Here is a 22,109-nt window from a genome sequence, read left to right as displayed (position 1 = left end):
GTTTGCCTAACCTCTAGAAACGTCAGCACCGGAGAGGCAGCAGCCAAAAATCAAACACTCAAGAGCTGGGCTTCAGCACCAGGGATATCATCGCGACCAAAGTGTGTGAGTGTGTGTGGATCAGGGAAGGGCATCTGTCTAATGCTCCAGGCAAGGATTTAGGGTATAGGGGCTCTTGCAGTGGCCGGGGGTGAGTGTGGAGAGTGAGGTTTTCCAGCACAACAGCTCGCTGGAAGGCTCTCTGAGAGAAGGTGGGACATGTAAGGGTGGGGGTGGCTTGGGGGATTTGAGGGTCCTGGATGGAAGCCCCTTCTGATGTCGGTCTCTTTCCTTCATCAATTCCTTACAGATACCAAAATGGGTGGCAGTGTTGGTCCCGCAGAGGCTGCCCTGGTGGTGCGGGTGGCAGCCCTGGCATTCAGACGCCAGAGAAGGTAGCAACGTTGAAGCAGGCTTGAGGCTGCACCCTAAGTGTAGGAGGCAGACCCGCACACCCTGAAGGCCTGGCTGCCTATACATCGAGGATGGACCCAGAGGGGGACGCAAGTGACGGGCCAAGGTGTATAGGCGTCGTTGGCCTTTTGAGGAGATGACGGACTGCATGTGCCGCAGGAGATTCCGCCTCAACAAGGAGACAGTACGGCACCTGTGCCATGTCCTCGTGGACTTGGCAGTCCATGGAGGAGGAAGACACTCGCTTCCAGTGGCCGTGAAGATCACTGTAGCCCTGAACCTCTTTGTAACCAGATCATTCCTGGGCTCGAATGGGGACTTGTACGGCATATCGCAAGCTTCAACCCATAAGGGCATCCGTGACCTCACCGATGCCCTGTATGCCCGAACAGCTGACTACATCAAATTTGAGCTGGAACAAGCCCACCAAGATGCCTGGGCTGCAGAATTCTCTGCCATCGCCGGGACACCCCAGATCTAGGGGGTAATTGATGGAATGCATGTAGTCTTGCATGCACTGAGGCATTAATATGAAGGGGTTCCACTCGCTGAATGTTCAACTCATGTGCGACCACCACCTCCAGATCATGCATGTATGTGCACAATATCCAGGGAGCATGCATGACAGCAACATCCTGGGACACTCAGAGATCCCCAGCGTCTATGAGAGGACCACCCCAGGATAATGGGTTGGCTCACAGGGGATAAGGGGTATCCGCTGAGGTCAATGCTGGTGACACCAGCCGGAGACCAAGGCGGAGACCCGATATAATGAGGTCCATGCTGCCACATTGCGGTGCAATAGACTGTTCAAAGTGTGGTTTCAGTGCCTGGGCCGCTCTGATGGTGGACTGCAGTTCACCCCCAAAGGGTTTCCCACTTTGTGGTGATCTGCTGCACCCTCCACACCATGGCACTGCAGCGGAGCGACATGCTGGAGGAGGTCAGATATGTGGCCTTGTCTGAGGAGAGGAGGCAGACCAGGAAGGGATGGAGGATGAGTTCGGGGAGGAACCTCAGGAGCTGGAGGATGGAGGAAAGGTGGCGGCTAGGGTCCAGCATGCCCTGAGGACCAGGGAGGCCCACATCCTCACCCACTTCTCATAGATGATGCTTTGTCCCAGTTCACCACCTCCCCCCCTCACTTCCCTCCTTCCCCCATTCCTCTTCCACCCTCCATTCTCCTCTTTCCTCCTCCTATTCCCCTCTTTCCCCCACTTCATCCCATTCTTCTCCTCCCCCATTTCCCTCCGACCCCATCCCCCTCTTTCTTCACCGTCTTTCCATTCCCCTCTCTCCCTCCTATTTCCCTCCTTCCCCCCTCATTCGCCTTCTTCACCCCAACTCGGGTCAATACACAAGGCAGGGGAGTGATGAAAACCCACTGTGAGGTTTGCTCTGGTGCTCCTTGGTTTATGCCAAAGTCTGACTCCTATTTTTCAGCTGACAGTGCGCTCAGACCCATCCTCTGCATAGAGTTTGCATCGGGGATGTTTGGTCTTGGACCACTGTGCCCAAGCGGGACATGAAGGGATTGTGTTGTTTGGTGCAAGGGCTACTGAGGAACAAGCACAAGATCGGATTTGGGGAAGGTGCAAGTTGTCACCAAGTGATTTGTGGTGGTGGTGGTGGGGGGGGGGGGGGGGTGGATTGGGAATTTGAGGGGTGGCAGGCAGAACTGATGCCAGGAGAAGGTGGTAACTTACTTTTGCAGCTTGGTGGATGTCGTTGGTCTTCTTCCAACATTGGACCCTCGTCTTCCTGGTCATGCTGCCCTCACTGCCAGCTGCTGCCACTGCCTCCCAGGTGGCATTGGTGGTCCCGCTGCTGGCCCTCCGACCCTCTCGGGGAACTGGATGCCCCATTTCAATCCACAGCGTTAATAAACCTGTCCAAGTCGTCATCCCCAAAGTGAGGAGCTGGTCTGTGAGCTGCCATACTTGTATGTTGACTGGGATTGAATTGTGAGGGAGTGTTTAAAAACAGCTCCCCCTTGTTAGCGGCGAGACGCTGAGACGCGAGACTGACGAAACAGACGGCGTGATTGCTAGTATTATCAAGACACTCGTGGAGGCTCATTTTCGGCACTAGGTGCTATTAAATATCTTCCCAACACGGCCTTCAAGAAACAACCCGCGAACTGTGCCCAAAATTACACTTAGAAATGTTTCCGTTAAATCGCACCGAACATCGCTATTGCTAAGCATTCATTTCAGTCTCATTAAATTAGAAACCATGGAGGTGTGAGGTGTCAACCTTGTGTGTAGGCCTGCAGGGCACTCACTGGACAGAGACAGAGTTGGATAAAGTTTACCCTCGAAGTGAATGTAATGATATACAGGCAGGCACAGACAGGCAGCTAATGAACACAGAGAACAGGACATGACCAATGAACAGGCAGGACACTCGGGATGGTATCTCACTATAAAAGGCATGAGGCGCTCACACTCCGCCTCTTTCCACTGATGAACATTGACAGAGTGAGTCAGGGTGGATGTACAGTTTCACACCTCCAGCACGTGGCTAAGAGCTAGTCTGGTTCAGTCAGACAGAGTAACCACACTTAGGTTAGCAGAGAGTCGAACTCATAGAGAACTGTGTTAACTGTGCTACTGGTTCAATAAATCAGATTGAACTAACTTCAAGGTCTGGAGTATCTTTTGGTTAAAGCTGCATCCAGTTGCAGCCTGTGTTATCCCAGAGTACATAACACAACATGCTACCAGGACACTGCTTAATCTAGGTGGTTTACCTCAGTCCGTTCCATGACAACCAACGAATGTATCCCGGCACCATGGAGAAGATTCAGGCTCCTAACCAGCTCAGGACCTCCGGCAATCTCAGTGCCAACTGGCAGACATTGAAGCAAAAGTTTCTGCTGGCCATCGAACTCTTCAACTCTTTTCACTTCACCGAGGGCCAGGACAAGACAAAGTTTCAGACCATCCTGGACAAGTTTGACAGTCACTGTGAAGTGGACACCAATGAAATCTACGAGCGCTACATATTCAAACAGCGTCTACAAGGCGAAGATGAATCTTTCAACTCCTTATCTAACCTCCGCCTGCTAACGCTGTCCTGCAACAATATTGCTGACTCCATGATCAGAGACCAAATCGTTTTTGGAGTTCACTCTGATCCTCTGAGAGAGCAGGTACTGAAAATCAAGCATATGACCCTGTCAGTCGCGATTGAAACATGCACAGTGCATGAGCACGCCAAAAATCATTATGACCAGTACAAATCGGCTGAAAATGAGAAACTTGCCTCCCACGAGGCAGAGAGTGTGCAGGCCATCTCCCGGATGCAACGCCTCAGCATTGATGAAAGCGGCCATTTCGCGCACTTTTCACAGGGCCCCACGCGTGCGCGATACGAACGGGATAACGAAACAGCCGACACCCGCACTGCGCATGTGCGACGACGCGTGGAGCGTCAGGACTCCGACGTCATGACGTGCTCGAACTGCGGCAACGCCCACTTAAAGAAACACTGCCCTGCAAGAGTCAGGCGATGTTTAAACTGCGGGAAGCCTGGACACTATGCAGCCTTGTGCAGGTCTGCTCCACCAGTCAGGGGCCAGCGCTCCCAATTCTGACAACGGCGCATTCAGAGTGTGCAACAATGATTACAGGATTCTGATCCTGGCAGCACAACGGATCCAGAGGAATAATGCCTTGACTCCGCCTACTGTGTGGGCTTCATTACCAAATGTGAATATGCCACATCCAACTCATCACAAATTCAATCCATCCTCCTGTGGATTCTGCGGACAAATGGCGTGCGGTGATGCAGGTCACCCACTGCTCCATCCAGTTTAAGCTGAACACAGGTGCTTCTGCCAACCTCCTCTCACAGGCAGATTTCAAACTCATCAAGAAGCCCCCCAAGGTCCTTCCAGCAGCCTGCAAGACTACAACGGAAATGCCATCACGGTACTGGGATCCTGCCATCTACTCGTCTCCAACCTGAGCACCCATGCACGGTTACGTTTTGAAATCGTCAAGCCAGACAGGGCATCCCTACTTGACACGCATGCCTGCAAGCAGCTGAACCTCGTGCAGCAGGTTTACACAACGACATCCTCCAATGTGGATCTTCAGGCCGGCATTGACGACATCCTCGCTCAGTATCTGGATGTGTTCGACGGGATGGGCACGCTGCCATATCGATACAAGATTCTGCTACAACCTGATGCCAAGCCAGTGGCCCACGCACCACGCCGGGTCCCAGCTCCGCTGAGGGAGCGCCTGAAGGCACAGCTCAAGGATCTTCAGCAACAGGGCATAATTTCCAAGGTAACCGGACCGACTGACTGTGTCAGCTAGATGGTATGTGTTAGAAAGCCTTCGGGAGACCTGCGCATCTGCATTGATCCCAAAGATCTCAATAAGAATATAATGCGTGAACACTACCCCATCCCGAAGTGGGAGGAACTCACCAGTGAGATGGCACACGCACGTTTTTTCACCAAGTTAGATGTGTCACATGGATTTTGGCAAATCCAGCTGGATGAGTCCAGCAGAAAGCTCTGCACCTTCAACACACCGTTTGGCAGATACTGCTATAATCGCATGCTGTTTGGCATTGTCTCAGCATTGGAGATCTTTCATCGCATCATGGAGCAGAATGATGGAGGGCATTGAAGGGGTTCGTGTGCATGTGGACGACATCATCATATGGTCCACGACCCCTGAAGAGCATGTTTCCTGTCTCCAGCAGGTATTCCGCCGTGTCCACGCCAATGGCTGAAGCTGAACAGGTCTAAATGTTGCTTTGGCATGTCGACACTCAAGTTCCTAGGTGACCAGATCTCTCAGCAGGGCGAGCGCTCGGACACAGACAAGGCCAAGGCCACCGAAGCCATGAAGGTCACTGAAGACAAGAAGGCGGTGATGCGCTTCCTCGGCATGGTCAATTTTCTGGGCAAGTTCATCCCAAACCTGGCCTCACACACCACGGCCCTACGACACCTGGTGAAAAAGTCCACTGCCATTGAGTGGAAGGCAGCACATCAGGCAGAGTGGTTGGAGCTGAAAGCCAAGCTCACCGCTGCACCCGTCTTGGCATTTTGCGACCCAGACAGGAAGACGAAGATCTCGACAGATGCGAGCCAGGATGGCATCGGTGCGGTGCTGCTTCAACGCAATGACACTTCATCCTGGGCACCGGTAGCTTACGCATTGAGGGCCATGACGCCCACCGAAACAAGGTATGCGCAAATAGAGAAGGAATGCCTGATCTTCTCACTGGCATTCTCAAGTTTCACGACTATGTCTACAGCCTGCTGACATTCACTGTTGAGATGGATCACAGGCCCCTGGTCCACATTATCCACAAGGACCTGAACCACATGACGCCTCGGTTGCAGCGCATCCTCCTCAAACTCAGGAGGTACGACTTTGACTTAGTGTACACGCCTGGCAAGGAGCTCATCATCGCTGATGCACTGTCCCGCTCCATCACATTGCCTAGTGAACCGCTGGAAATCATCCGGCAGATTGAATCACAGATGCAGCTGTGTGCTGGCACCCTCCAGGCGTCTGATGAGAAGGTGGTTCGTATCTGCGAGGAGACAGCCAAAGACCCCCTCTTGCAGCGTGTCATGCACCACCTTGCCAATGACTGGCAGAAAGGGCAGTGCCCTCAATTTTACAATGTAAAGGACGACCTGACGGTGATTGATGGTATCCTCCTCAAGCTGGACTGGATTGTCATTCCACTCAGTCTCCAGAGCTTGGTGCTCTGTCAAATCCATGACTTTTACCTATTAGGAGATCAGAATAAGGAAGGAAGCATTTTAAATGTGTTTACAAAATAATAAAGTGCAGCCATATTTACTGAAGCAAGAACAGATTCCTCTTACCTGGATTTCCAATGTATTTGTATCATACTCAAATACCCGAATCCCAGGGTTGTTAGCTCCATTCGCCACACCAGGTAGTGTTGTTTTCCATGGAGAAATGCCAGGTGCAATAAACATAACTCCAATGGGAGAAGCTGAGAGAAAAACAGAAGATTTCTATAGGACAGGAATGGCCAGACTTTAGTGACCCAGAGATCTATCTTTTCGACAGTCATCCTAACACGACCTACCAGCGTGGTCTGCCCCTTCCTTATGAGGTTGGCTCAAGGATCCCCTAATTGGTGAGTTGGTGTGTTGAGGAGGTCTGGAGGCCGTGGTGAGGGGTCAAGGGGTCGAGAGATCATGGCATCCTGTGAGTGCAGGAAGTGGGCCGAAGTGCAGCCTTGGCAGAGTGTTGCTCGCCGGGGCTCAGAAATGAAGCAAAGTCATGTTTAATAGCAGGGTTTTTCTCGGCACTGCTAGCGCCAGGAGATACCCGACTAAACGTGCCCGACACGGGACTCTGTTTCATTTCCGTTAAGTCACGCCCCGGGTTTAAGCTCTCATTGAAGGATTACACCTCTGGCAGTACATCACTTCTTCACTATGGCCAAATAACCTCCTCCTGTGCTATTTAATTCTATAATTCTATCAGTGTCTGTGCTGGGTGGAATTACACCTAGACTTTCAGACTCACCCAGTCAGGCATTCAATGCAGGGTGGTATTTATTGGGCTGCTGTGATAATGTCCATTAATTCTACAAATTTGCGTATCATCTTGAAATTTCCACTCCCTATAATCAGAACCCATGCTACATCTGTTTCACAGAGTTTATAAAGCAGCCAACACATTAGTACGCTGTACAGAACAGAAAGGCTCAGTTTCAATCTCCAAGCTGTGCTCGAGTTGCTCACTTGGCTGTGAAAAATTAAATAGACAGGTAGGAAGAAACATCAGCCAGAGTTCATGTTCCTTATTACTATCTGGTAACTAGTGGAAAATGGATGTTGCAGACACCTGTTTCAGACTCTGATGTTGTGCCAAACGCTCAGTTTTATAACCAGCCAATGCCACGCAGTAAGCTGACAAATGATGGACTGTCTCTGGACCTTCATATCAGCAGGAGTCAGAGATACTGGGAGAAAATCATGAAATAAAATAAAAGATGCGTTTCACTACCTGAAACACTGTAGAACATCCTGAAGCTGTCGGTATGGTGGTGTCCAAAGAACTGACCGGCTATCACACTGTGATACTTTTGGACAATTTCAATGTATCTTTTATTGAAGTGGTGTTGATACCAAGATGTCCTTCTCCTTTTTTCAAAAAATCCAGGCGGCACATGTCCAATAATATAAACCTAAGAATATAAAGACTGTGTAGTGAGCCCCATTTACCTCTCAGTACAATTATCATTTCATATATTGTTGAACAGGTTAAGTTGGTTCCTGTTGATAATATTAAAGCATCCATGCTAATCTTTGCTGAGTTAGCTGATCTGAGCAATAGTAGTGCTGGGACTGCGATAATAAATTCCTGTACCTCGAGAGAAGGGGAGAAATTTCTGCTCGCTATCTGATAACTTTCTACAGCAGACAGCAAGAGTGTGTATGTATATATTATGTATGAGATACTTGTGTGGAGAGATAGCCTCACTTGCTAATGGTATGCTCACTGTATTGTTAGGATGATGCACGATCAATTGTACAAAGACTCAGGTTGGGTACAACTGTGGCTTTATTGCAGTAAGATGTGTGGCCGCCCACAGCAGTTGGCGATATGGCTGCTGAATAGAGGACACGCATATTTATACTCCTCCTACTAGGCGGAGCCAGCAGGCAGGGGCTACCGGCGAACCTGTAGTACAGGTCCTACCTTACATCACCTAATACAGGTGTAACAGTGGTTTACCACATAGGATACACAGGTGAAGGGCATGGTTATATATCAATGTAGTGGGGCTGGGGTGCACCATTCCCCCAGGAATGACATTTTAAATTTAATTAATTAAGTTTCCTTTCGACATTTTATTTCAGATACAGTGTCCCACCCAGGCAGAGTGCCCTCCCCCCCGCCCCCACACTTATTTGTTTAATTTCCTGATTTTTAAAAAATGTAATAGTATAAATGTCGTGGTTATCACATTTTCTTTACACACAAAAGGTCCACGGTTTGAAACCAGGCAGAAACATTATCAAACCTCACTCATCTAAGTGTGAGGGGAAGTTTGGTATTTGCTGTTGCATATTAACTGAATATAAATAGGGGATCCGGGGTCCCACGTCTGGTGGGCACTTGGGTGTATCATCACGTCGGAAATGGTATTTTATTTTAGTTAGTTAGGTTTCCTTTGATGTTTTGTTTTAGTTACACTGCCCCACTAGGGGGCTGTCACCACTCATTTTTTGTTCAATTTATTGATCTTTTGGTTTATATTACAAGTGTAGAAATAGGTGACAGCTGGGGCTCTGGGCTGGAAGAGAGCTGTAAGACTTAACAAAATCAATAAACTTTCCTGATAAAGGACTCTGTGTTTTGGTTTCTGTTTTATCAACTGGCTTGGATCCTCTTAACACCACTGTTCAATTTGCTAATAAGAATAATCTTTTATTGTCACATGTGGTTTATATTAACACTGCAATGAAGTTACTGTGAAAATTCCCTAGTCGCCACACTCAAGCGCCTGGTACACAGAGGGAGAATTCAGAATGTCCAATTGATTTAACAAGCACATCTTTCGGGACATGTGGGAGGAAACCGGACGACCCGAAGGAAACCCACGTAGACACAGGGATAACGTGCAGACATGGGAGGAAGGAGGGGAGGGGGGCCGCTAGGGAGGAAACACCGCATGGCCCCACCATGCCAGCCCCTGGATCGTGTGTACCCATTCCCTTCTCCCTGCCCGTCTGCCCCATCGATCAACCGTAAACCCCACCGACTGCTGAGGCCTCTTGCCGAGGGGCTGAAGGCTATTGCTGAATTGGTCATCACAATTAAGTGAGCACTTCACACATGCAATGTGGTTGGGTGGTGTCATGATATTCAGGTGAACATCACAGCACATACATACACACATAATGATGGACAGATCAACGGACCAATCAACACACAAAACACGACAGCCAATGACGGACAAGAGCATACACAGTACAAAGCAGGGAACATGACACTTCCTGGGCACTCGAGCAGGAGAGGGCTCAGGGCACAGACCTCATTGCCAGCCACTCAGAGGTTCACCATGTGCTGAATACCAGAGTTTAATAAGTTAACAGTTCATTGAAATAAAACTGCGTTGTACCATTCGCAACCATGTTGGTTTGTCTGTGTATCAGAGTGCCTAACACTTCATGGTACCAAGAGTGATTTGACACCGACCCACAAATCTGCCATCCTGCGCCATGGACACCGCCAACACCCCACAGCCGCTGCAAGTCACTGGGAACCTCGGCGTAAATTTGAAGCTGTTCAAGCAGCGCTTCCAGCTCTTTCTGGAAGCCAACGAAAGAGAGAGCGCCTCGGACACCAGAAAGATTGCCATCCTCCTCATCACCGCAGGGCAGCACTCCATCCATGTCTACAACGCCCTGGTGTTCGCGGAAAGTGAGGACAAATCCAAATACAAGACGGTCCTTCTCAAGCTCGACCAACACTTCAACGTCGAGGTCAACGAAAGCTTCGATAGGTATGTCTTCCAGCAGCGCCTGCAAGGTAAGGATGAGCTCTTTCAGCCATTCTTTACCCATCTCCGCATCCTCGTGCAGTCCTGCGGTTACGACACCACCTCAGACCCATGATTCGGGACCAGATCGTTTTTGGGGTCGCCTCGGGCACCCTACGCCAGCAGCTTTTAAAAATAAAAGGCCTCACCTTAGCCTCCGCAATCGAAGCCTGTGTCCTGCACGAAAACGCGACTAGCCACTATGCACAATTTCAGGCGACCGAATCGGCGCGGCGGGGGTCCTATGCGGCCGGATCGGCGAGCCAAGTGCTCCACGAGGCCGAACAGGTCCAGGCGATCGAGTTCCTCCCGGCCCGCGGCCCGGACGACGTCGGCCATTCCGCGCGCTTTTCGGGGCCTCCCGCGCTTGTGCGTGCCAAAACCTACGGCAACACTGAGGGATGTGATGCGCAGGCGCGCCCGACGCAAGACCGAACTGTGCATGCGCAGTGGCGCAACGAACGTCATGACGTCACGACGTGCGGCAACTGTGGAGCTGCACATTTAAAGCGGCAATGACCCGCAAGAACCCGACAATGCCTACACTGTGGCAAGGTGGGCCACTATGTTGCTTACTGTCAAGCAGCTCAACCTGTCAATCTTCCACAACTCTGACAACCTCGCAGGGACGTGCGGACCATTCAGCCTCCCCATTACGAATCTTGCCCAGACGACATCCAGACCGGTGACACAGATGACCGAGACGCCTTCCGTATTGCGGTCATTGATGAGAACCAAGTTAACACGATCAATCCGGGTGATGAATGGTGTGCCACCCTGACGGTCAACCCAAATTCGTCGCCCACCTACTAGACTAGACTTATGAGACTGTTTATACATTGAACTCATGCAACCACTTTGTTAATATGTTTATGTACTTATCGTTACAGGAATTTGTTTTATCGTTCAACATTTCCCCGCTCTTTGTTATGGTACAACCTCGTTGTTATGTCACACCCGACATCGCCCCTTTTATATAGTTAAGCCCCATGTACATGCTGTAAATATTGCACACACATACATTTAGCTACACTCAGTACACATCTCTATTTATAAACACGTAGGCACATAATCCTGTAAAAAAGGGGGGGATGTCATGATATTCAGGTGAACATCACAGCACACACATACACACATAATGATGGACAGAACAACGGACCAATCAACACACAAAACACGACAGCCAATGACGGACAAGAGCATACACAGTACAAAGCAGGGAACACGACACTTCCTGGGCACTCGAGCAGGAGAGGGCTCAGGGCACAGACCTCATTGCCAGCCACTTAGAGGTTCACCATGTGCTGAATACCAGAGTTTAATATGTTAATAGTTCATTGAAATAAAACTGCGTTGTACCATTCGCAACCGTGTTGGTTCGTCTGTGTATCAGAGTACCCAACACTTCAGGTGGGACATGTATTCCTGTGGGTGGGTGGGCCATGTAACATGTGGGAGTCATTGCCTAGCATCCCAATCAGACACTGTACCTGAACACTGCGGGACACACAATAAACGCAGCAGCCGAGATCCGGACACTTAGGGGATGGGCCCCAGCACCGGGTACATGTCCACGGCTGGAGGGTGGGTGAGCGCTACGGGGAGGGGACTGTTTTGTTATGCTCTTGTCGTAGCATAAGCTGCTTCCTTGATGTGCACTCTGACAAAGGAAGGTTCAGACTTGGAGATAGCTTTAACACGTTTATTAAACTATTAACAATTCTCCTACTTGTATTTGACACTACTGTTAATCCTTCTATAGCCACTTAGACTGACTAACCATTCTGCTACAATCCACATGGTGGGAGTGATGCTCAATCAACCCTGTGTCTGTACTCACTCAGAGTCTCCACTGGAAAGAGATTGAGCATGTGTGATGTGTCCTTTATATGGGTTGGTGTAATGCCCTTCTGTGGTAGTGTCACCTCTGTGTGTATCGTGACTGCCCATTGGTCGTGTCCTATCTTACTGACCTATTGGTTGACTGCCTGTGTGTCATGTCTCTGGTGTTCCCTCTAGTGTCTAGCTAGGTGTAGTGTATGTACATTAACCCGTTGTGTACTTACAGTGATGTATATCACCATATCCCCTCTTTTTACGTGTTACATATTTTCTGTACAGTGTTAAAGAAAATTGAACAAACTAGGTAGATGAGTGATATAACTCAGTACAAGTTATGTTAACAGTGATCATTAAACAATAAGTCCAAATCATATGCATGAGTCCAAAGTTCATTAATTATTATGGTTGAGTGGCTTTCTTGTTTGGTTGGTGAGTTGGTGATGTTGATGGTGGCATTGCATTGTAAACGCCATCAGTGCCCCTGTGCTGAAGGAACCAAGAAGTGGTCAAATCACTTTGTTGTCGGATTTGGACTCTTTTTTTTTCTTTCGATGCTTGTGGTGGTAATTCTTGATGGCATCTGTCCTGAAAGCCAGGTTGCCTGTTGGTAGTGCAGCAAATGTGAATTGGTAAGATGCATCGTCCTGCCATGGTGTGTCATTGTACTGAGCTGAGCAGTAACAGTGTCCCGTATTTGCAGAGATGTATCATGTTGTACCGGTCGTGGTTCCATTGGTGTTGTTTTTGTCGTGCTTGTTGTCGACGTTGTAGCCTTTGGTACGCTTCTTGCTATTGTCTTTGATGTTGTTGTTGTGGTGAAATGAAATGAAATGAAAATCACTTATTGTCACAAGTAGGCTTCAAATGAAGTTACTGTGAAAAGCCCCTAGTCGCCACATTCCGGCGCCTGTTCGGGGAGGCTGTTACGGGAATCAAACCGTGCTGCTGGCCTGCCTTGGTCTGCTTTCAAAGCCAGCGATTTAGCCCTGTGGTTGGTTTTGTTGCCGTGTTTGCTGCGCTCAAGGACCACACTCTGTGGATAATACGAGTCCTTCACACAGTTACTCGTGTTAGTATGCTTGGTGGCATCTGCTGTCCCCTTGAGCGTGCCGTCACTGAGTTCGCGGCGCTCCCCGTCTGGAGTCATGTCCGGCTTACTTGAATCAGCTTTGGCTTGTCGATGCTCCCCATCTGGAGTCTGGTCTGTTTCACCTGAGTCAGTTGTGGCTTCTTGATGCTCCCCGTCCGGAGTCATTTCAGGTTCACTTGCATCTTCTGAGGTCTCTTGATGCTCCACGTCCGGAGTCATTTCAGTCAGGAATGCATTTGCTTGCGGAAAGGCTCGAGCGAATGAGGTTTGAAGTATCGTGGTGTCATCGGAGTCACCAGTAGTCTCACTGTGATTGTCGAGTGCCTCTGTGCATTCTAGCTGAGGTCTGTCATGTTGCACATCTGGTATGGGAAGTGGGATGCTGTTGTCACTTGTCTCACATACAGTGGGTAGAGCCTCAGTGTCTTGTCGTTCACTTGAGCTGGGTAGACCGTCAGAGTCTTCTTCTGGTGGCTCAAATAATCTGGGTGGACTGCCATAGTCTGCTTGCTGTACACTTGAGCATGGTAGACTGTCAGAGTCTTCTTGTTCACTGGAGCGTGGTAGACTGTCATAGTCTGCTTGCTGTACACTTGAGCGTGACAGACTGTCATAGTCTTTCTGTTGTTCACTTGAGCGTGACAGACTGTCATAGTCTTTCTGTTGTTCACTTGAGCGTGGCAGACCTGCATCGTCTGCTGCTGGTTGCTCAGAGGAGGTTGCTGGACCCTCATGGTCTTGTTCATGCAAAGACTGCGCTTTGGAGTTTTGCATTGCTTCTATCGTGGAGGCTGTCCACGGGCTCGCTGTGGAGGCTTGTGTCACTCCCTCTGTGGAGTCTTGCAGCGTTCCCTGTGTGGAATCGTGCATTGGTCTCGCTGTGGGAACAGTCATCACTTCTTGTTCATGCAAGGACTGCGCTCTGGAGTCTTGCGTTGCTGCTATCGTGGAGCCTGCCCACGAGCTCGCTGTGGAGGCTTGTGTCACTCGAGTCACTTCTTGTTCATGCAAGGACTGCGCTGTGGAGTCCTGCGTTGCTTCTATCGTGGAGTCTGTCCATGAGCTCGCTGTGGAGGCTTGGACCCTTTGTGGTGCGTGGACCACTCTCTGTGTGGAGTCAGGGACCCTTCGCGGTGCGTGGGCCACTCTCTGTGTGGCAGCAGGCCGCTCTCTGTGGGCTTGTACCGCTCTCTGTCTCTTAGTGTCAGGCCTGCTGGGCTGAAGATCCTCAAATCCGAAGAACTCATCGTCGGGGTCGTCAATGTACAACACGTCTAGTTGCGGTTCGGATTTGGTACTGGGGTAGCCTACCAAGGTGAAAGCTTCATCTGAGTCGTTGTCTTCCAAGACCATATCATCACGTTTTGTGTCGGAGCTGGCATTGGGCTCGCGATGTCCAAAGAAGAATTCAAGGTCTGAGTCATAGTCTTCAAGGACTGTATCATCTCTTTGGGTGGTGCTAACTGCTTGTTGCAGGGTTCTGTGGAGGTTACTTTCAGCTACTGGTCGAATTTCAGGCATTGTGCTGCCGTTCCAGGTGACAGAATCAGATTTTATGACGGTAAAGTTTTTTTTGTGTGTTTTGGGACATTTCCCCTTTAAGGTCCAGGGCCTCTGACGTCATGACGCGTGCGACGTAGTGCGTAGGAAGGGATTGCGCATTGCAGATCGCTGTTCCTTTACTTGGGGCCTTTTTTTCAATTGCGCATGTGCTGCTTCTCGTGCTTGCGCGAATGGACCTCCCGTTCTGTGCGCTCTTCGCACAACTGCACATGTGTAGCACCTTTTCCAAGATGGCTGCAATTCAAAACTGCCATTTGTTGCTGCAAGCCTACCTCGCGGTGAGTTTTGGTGCCTCTTTTATCTTTTCTTTTTGTATGTTCCTGGCAGAATTCTTGGAATTTGTCCAGGACTGCCTGGAAATCGCTCTTGTTTTGCCCCTTTGAGTATTTGAAGGTATAGAAGATGTCATCTGCTTCTGGACCTGCGATGGTAAGTAGAAGCTTCATTTTCTCTGCATCCGCCACGCCATCTAGGTCGGACGCTACCAGGTAGATCTCGAATTTCTGCCTGAACCAATGCCAGCTTTCACTGAGATTGCCTTGGTACGTGAGCTGCTGTGGAACCGGAATCCCGAACATCGTGCCTGGCTGTTGTTGCTGGTTGTCACTGTTCGCTGAGTTGAAACTATATGGATTTAACAGTCACTCCTGGAATCATGTTTTGTTATGCTCTTGTCGTAGCAGAGATCGGAGAGTATTATAGTTAGCTATCGCATTTCTATTAGAAATCTAGTGCTAGGAAACAGATAGTTGACAGTAACTTTGCAATTAAAAAAAAAATATTTTAAAAAAAAAAGACAAATTTTAATTTTAATTTTAATTAATTGACGCAATGTCAGTTAGAGGGGTGCTGTGCTCTGACTGTGAGATGAGGCCGGTCCGGGAGGCTTCCAGCGTCCCGGATGGCTTCATCTGCAGAAAGTGCACCCAACTGGAGCTCCTCACAGACCGCATGGTTCGGTTGGAGCAGCAATTGGATGCACTTAGGAGCATGCAGGAAAGCGTCATAGATCGCAGTTATGTAAATGTGGTCACACCCAAGGTGCAGGCAGAGAAATGGGTGACCACCAGAAATGGCAGGCAGTCAGTGCAGGAATCCCCTGTGGTTGTCCCCCTCTCGAACAGATATACCCCTTTGGATACTGTTGGGGGGGATAGCCTATCAGGGGAAAACAGCAGCAGCCAGAGCAGTGGCACCACGGCTGGCTCTGATGTTCAGAAGGGAGGGTCAAAGCGCAGAAGAGTAATAGTAATAGGGTACTCTATAGTCAGGGGCACAGATAGGCGCTTCTGTGGATGTGAAAGAGACTCCAGGATGGTATGTTGCCTCCCTGGTGCCAGGGTCCAGGATGTCTCCGAACGGGTAGAGGGAATCCTGAAGGGGGAGGGCAAACAGGCAGAGGTCGTTGTACATATTGGTACTAACGACATAGGCAGGAAGGGGCATGAGGTCCTGCAGCAGGAGTTCAGGGAGCTAGGCAGAAAGTTAAAAGACAGGACCTCGAGGGTTGTAATCTCGGGATTACTCCCTGTGCCACGTGCCAGTGAGGCTAGAAATAGGAAGATAGAGCAGATAAACACGTGGCTAAACAGCTGGTGTAGGAGGGAGGGTTTCCATTATCTGGACCACTGGGAGCTCTTCCGGGGCAGGTGTGACCTGTATAAGAAGGACGGTTGCATCTAAACCGGAGAGGCATAAATATCCTGGCCGCGAGGTTTGCTAGTGTCACACGGGAGGGTGTAAACTAGTATGGCAGGGGGGTGGGCACGGGAGCAATAGGTCAGAAGGTGAGAGCATTGAGGGAGAACTAGGGAATAGGGAAAGTGTGGCTCTGAGGCAGAGCAGACGGGGAGAAGTTGCTGAACACAGCGGGTCTGGTGGCCTGAAGTGCTTATGTTTTAATGCAAGGAGCATTACAGGTAAGGCAGATGAACTTAGAGCTTGGATTAGTACTTGGAACTATGATGCTGTTGCCATTACAGAGACCTGGTTGAGGGAAGGGCAGGATTGGCAGCTAAACGTTCCAGGATTTAGATGTTTCAGGCGGGCTAGAGGGGGATGTAAAAGGGGAGGCGGAGTTGCGCTCAGTTATTAGTGGGTGTCTGGAGTAGAGGGTATGGGTTGATTGAGGAGGGCCCAATGCGGCCGGAGTTCTTGGCCAGGGGGTTCTGGGTGTGGGGGAGGGGAGATCAATGTGGGAATTGAGGGCCGTGGGGTGGGAGCCACAGCTGTTAGTCGGTCGAACACCCTCTCCCAATTCCTTAAAGATATTGAACGGTATGGAAGGTAATTTGAAACCCGCAGACCAGGCCCTAGTGGCGCTGCTTGTAGCCGGGCGGCCAGACACCGGTGACAGCAGCAGCAGCAATGTCTGCAGAGGCTTGCTGCGGCGGCCCATGTGCCGGACCCCACACAACACCCTGAGGACCTGGCCACCCATCAGGCCAGGGAGCAACCCAGATGGGGAAGGCCTGCAATGGCCCAGGGTGTACAGGCATCGCTGGCCCTTTGAACAGATGATGGACAGCAGGAGGCTCTGCCTTAACAAGGAGGTGATTCAGCACCTGGACCCTGTCCTCGCAGACTTGGCACCGCGTGAAGGAGGAGGACACCCGCTCTCTGTGGCCATCAAGGTCACCGCAGCCCTGAAAGTTTACACCTTGGGATCATTCCAGGCCTCGAGTGGGGACCTGTGTGGCATCTCGCAGGCCACAGCCCATAGGTACATCCAGAAGTCATGGATGCGTTGTTTGTCCGGACCAAGCCCAACAAGATACCCAGGCAGCAGGATTTCTCTGCCATCGCCGCGATTCCCCAGGTCCAGGGGCTGATAGACTGTACACATGTCGCGTTGTGCTCACCAGGCCATCTGGGAGTGCCGTACATTAACAGGAAGAGGTTCCACTCCCTGAATATCCAGCTCATGTGTGACCACTACATGAAGATCATGCACATGCGTACACACTTCCCAGGGAGTGTGCACAACAGCTACATTCTGGGGTAGTCAAACATTCTCGGCATCTTCAAGGACCACCCCAGGGTGGCTGGCTGGCTCTTGGGGGAGAAAGGATATCCACTGAGGACCTGGCTAATGACACCAATACGGAGGCTGGAGGCCGAAGCGAAGCCCCTACAACGAGGCCCACGTGGCCACCCGGGCTGTCATTGAGCGGTGCATCGGACTGCTCAAAATGTGCTTCCGATGCCTCAATCACACCGCTGGTGTTTTGTGGTTGTCTTCTGCGTCCACCACAACCTGGCACAGCAGTAGGGTGATGTGTGGAGGTTGGGGATGAGAAATATGTGCCCACCCTCCGAGGAGGAGGAGGAGGTGGAGGATGACGAAAAGGATGAAGAGGAGGCGCGGGACCAGCAGGGGCTGGAGGACGATCCCGGGGAGGAAACGGAGGACCAGCTGGAGGCTGCAGGACAGGCGGCAGCTGCTAGGGTTCGGCAAGACCAGAGGGCCAGGAAGGCCCTCATACTTGCCCGCTTCACATAGGACGTGGCTGTGGTCCATAATCGCTACCTTCACCGTCTCCCCCATCCGCCATTTTCCACCCTCCAAGGGTATGTGTGACATCACTCCAGGGACTGTGCCGACACCATTAGCGGGTCACTGTCGAGGGCAGGGGAGTGATGATAATCCGCAGAGAGCTGAGAGCCAGTGCTCCTCAAACTATGCCAAAGACTGACCCCAGCCTGTCTGCTTGGTCACACCCATCATCTGCACGTGGTGCGCCCGGGGTGGGGGTGCGGAGTGGGAGGGGGGAGGGGGGGGGGCTGGGTAATGGGCCAGGGGTTTGGAGGTCGGCCCACATTGCGGATGAAAGTGACAGAGGCATCATACTCATTGAGGTGAAGGGTTTGTAATGTTTCAAAGGTGTCCAACAATATCCCACTCTCCCGATGGCGGCGTCCCAATCTCCCCACCAACCCCCACCTGTCCTCCTCACCCTCCCACTCCCTAATCCTATCCTCTGTGCTGACTGTGAGGCGGGGCCTCAGAGGGGTGGAACTCGGGGGAGATGGTGGCCACCAGCCCCACTCCATGGGACGGGTCCGGGATGGCACACAATGTCCTCTCCTCCCGTTCTGTGCCCATGGGGCCCTGGGCTTCAACTCGGGACCGAGACACAGCTGCGCTGAGCCCCAGCTGCCCCTTGCGCCATCTGGCCCTGCCAGCCCTGGCGGCTCCCCAATGTCTGCACCTTCTTGTTGATGCCTTTGGCAATGCTCCTCAGTGATTGGGCCATGCTCTGCAGTGCCTCGACAATGCCCAACTGCGACTGGGATAAGCTCCCCTGAGCCTCGGCCATTCCCATCTGAGAGCGGGACATCCGAGTTCTGCAGAACATCATCAAGGTCAGCTTGGTACTGGGTCACGTCCCCTAGCGAGTTGGGCATTCTGCCGAGACCCTCAGCCATGGCCGACACCGACTGTGCGATGCCTTGTAAACCTCCACTAATGCTGATGTTGTGGACCAAGCACTCCACTGTGGTCGCCACCCTAGCAGTGTTGGCCTTGGTGCCACACATTGCCAGCGAAATCTCCTGCACCCATAGCCTCTGTGACTCCTCCAATTGGCTATCGACCTGCTGGTGTGTTGCGCTCTGAATGTCCTGGTCGCTCTCTAACATCTCCATCAGCTCTGGGATGGCGTGTTCCATAGGCTCAGCATCTGGCTGGGACTCATGTTATGGGCCAGGGTGTAGAGAACCCCAAAGTATACCATGGAGTTCACCTGACCCACAGCTTTTAATAGACTGTGGTATGGGGAGCACACGGCCCACTCTACAGGTGTGGTACAGCAGAAATGGAAAAGTATTTTTATAAAGCAAAACAATGTTTATTCTATGAACTCAAGTGAACCTTTTTAAAATATACAGTGAACACCTTAGCAACCATTAATTCAAATACAACCCACAAAGAATACAACACTAAGTAATCCTTAAGCTGTCCTTTTAATATCCATAAGACTTAAAACAAAACTTTTAACAGAAGCACATTCGGTTAAAGTCACTACTGAGAGCAGTTATTAATTTTAAATCACCAGGATCGATTTACAGTATTTACGCTGAATAGAGAGACTCTAAAACACCTTCTAGCTGTGACTGCAGCTACCCAGCTCTGAAAACGAAACTAAAACACACCCTGCAGCAAACAGCCTAAAACGAAAGTAAAACGCTGACAGACAGCCCAGCTCCACCAATATTCTGACATCACTGATAAACACCCGTTTCTTGAGGGTACATTTCTTAAACACCCATTTCTTAAAGGTACTCTCACATGACACTCAACTGAGTCCTGGGATCCAGCAGACCACCTACTGCTGTCTTGCCTGGGCGTTACTGTCTCCACATGATGTACATCCGCAACTGTGTGATGCTCACCAGATTGTGCCCCAGAATCCTGACCACTAATGTTTCCCACCGAGGTGTGTGTCTCTGCGCTGGTGGAAGGTGCGGGTAACAGCTGTGACGCATTGATCGTGGTATCCTCGGAACTCTCCTCTGAGGTGGTCTCATGGGAGGCAGGGGAGGAGGTCACCCCGGATGGACTGGCACTGTTGGCTGGAGGACCTGCGAGGACATGTGGTCAGTGAGTGGGGTGAGTTAGTCTGCATGGCAAGATCAACTCATGTTTGACAGGTCCTCCGGGTGGGGACCCAGTTGATCCTCACCTCTAAGAGTGCGGCGGCCTCCGCATCGGTGACTGCTCTGTCCTCGACCATCCCCGTCACCTCCAGGGCCTGTTTCTTGAAGATTGTGAGGATTCTTATGTCCGGCACCCCTCCGTCAGTCTGGGCTCTCTCCCGGCGAATGTGGAAGAGCGTCTCCTGTGGTGACACAGAGAGGGCATCGAATGTGTGGTTCCCAGTGGTGGGGGGGTGGTGAGGGACGGGTTGCAGAGTCGGGTGTTGGGGGGGTGAAGGAAGGGTTGGGGCCCGCATGGAGAGTTGGGGATTGGATGCTCGCATGCAGATGGAAAGGTCTGTGGGAGGGGGGGGGGGGGCACTAGTGTCAATTCACCCATGCTGCCCAGTGTAGGCCGTCGGCCTTCTCGTGGCACTGGAGTTCAGTCCTTCTGGTCATGCTTCCCAGGCGATACTGGCTGCCCTGTGGCTCACCAGCAGGGACCCTTGGTGGAACAGGACTTCCCTCCTGGATGTAGGCTCCACATCTAGGAGCCTACACAGGTCCCCGTCACCAAATCTTGGGGCTGGTCTTCTTGACGCCATGGCTGCGAACTGAATGGGGTTGGCAGTGCAAGTACTGTTTAAGTGCTGCGAATCGCCTGGCGAACCTTCATTTGCAGCGTGAAGTCTGTGGGGCCTCAGAAAGTGGATCAATTAATGTTGAGTAGCGTTCCCACTCGCTACCACAGTTAGAAATCTTTCCATATAATCATGCTAATGGTTGACTTTCTACATCCTATTAAGCAGCTAATATTCTCCTCAACATCCCGTTGGAGATTCCGTGTATGGCCTCAGAATTACTAAGAAATATCTTGGACTGGTTCGAACGGCCTCAGCGCACCTGACTTTGTGACGTGACAAGGCTTTTCAATCTCGCGAGAGGCTGAATCTAATGTGGGCTAGACCGGGGAGAAACTCCCCAAGGCCCCAAAAAATGACTCAGGGCATGATCTAACGAAAAAATAAAGAGTCCAGTGGAAACGAGCCTGCTATCTAAAGGCACTCTGGGGGGTTTTCGGGCCTCACTGTGGAACGTCCCGCAGAGATTTTACAACGATGGATCTCCGCATCAAGCCTGATCGCCTGCAGCTGCACCCTCAAGCAGACTACACCAAGTCGGCCTTCGCACATTAGAAGGCCACTTTTAGTCACATTTCCTGCACTGAGGAGCTCTGCATTCAAAAATGGCGCCCGGATCTCTCAGTCCCCGACTGATGCACTATTAATTACGACGAGAGGAGAGAAGAGAGTAATCGAGGCTTTATTACGCAGAGATGTGGAGCCTCCAGCAGCTGCTGCCGAAATGGCTGCAGCTCGGAGAGCCCACACATTTATACTCCGCCTACTGGGCAGAGCCAGCAGGAGGGATCTACCCCCATACCTGTAGTACAGGGGCCTTACCGTAATACCCTCGTTTTGCAGTATATACAATATAACAGTGGTGACTACCACATTCACCCCCTGTTAAAAAAGAGTCCAGTGGGGGTGGTGGAAAACTATTCACATACAGGTTGTTTAAAATTTAACAGAGGTTACAAAGTTAGACGATCGGGCGCCTTGATCCGTCGTTGCGAGCGCCGCAGTTCTGGTGGCGATTCAGGCGTCGGTTCGGTCGTCGGTGACACCGGGAGCGTGTTGACCTCATCTTCATCCCCGGGTGGGAGCAAGGATCGTCCTGGAGCGGGGGCTGTGGTGGGGTGTGCCGGGGGGAGGGAGGGTGGCGCCGGGGCAGAGAGGGTGTGTGTGTGGGGGCCCAGCTGGTGCCAGGTCCCCGAGGGAGACTGTGCCTTGGCGGCCATCGGGGTACGCTACGTAGGTGTACTGCGGGTTCGCGTGGAGTAGCTGTACCCTCTCAAACAATGGGTCCGCCTTGTGGAGCCGCACGTGCTTGCGGA

General features: G+C 51.2%; 1 protein-coding gene across 1 annotated transcript in view; it reads right to left on the bottom strand.

Moving 5' to 3' along the window:
* The window catches only part of LOC140429692 (acid sphingomyelinase-like phosphodiesterase 3b), a 100,563-nt gene that overhangs the window by 5,580 nt on the left and 72,874 nt on the right, over positions 1-22,109 (bottom strand). The window contains exons 6-7 of the mRNA XM_072517006.1: positions 7,479-7,659; positions 6,320-6,453 (exon numbers count right to left, since the gene is read on the bottom strand). Coding sequence (XP_072373107.1) covers positions 6,320-6,453; positions 7,479-7,659 — 315 coding nt within the window. The remainder of the gene's footprint in view (positions 1-6,319; positions 6,454-7,478; positions 7,660-22,109) is intronic.

This window comes from Scyliorhinus torazame, chromosome 1, assembly GCF_047496885.1.
Source record: "Scyliorhinus torazame isolate Kashiwa2021f chromosome 1, sScyTor2.1, whole genome shotgun sequence".
In the NCBI taxonomy this organism is placed as follows: domain Eukaryota; kingdom Metazoa; phylum Chordata; class Chondrichthyes; order Carcharhiniformes; family Scyliorhinidae; genus Scyliorhinus; species Scyliorhinus torazame.
The sequence above is the reverse complement of the archived record's forward strand: the minus strand, read 5'-3'. Positions and strand labels throughout refer to the sequence as shown.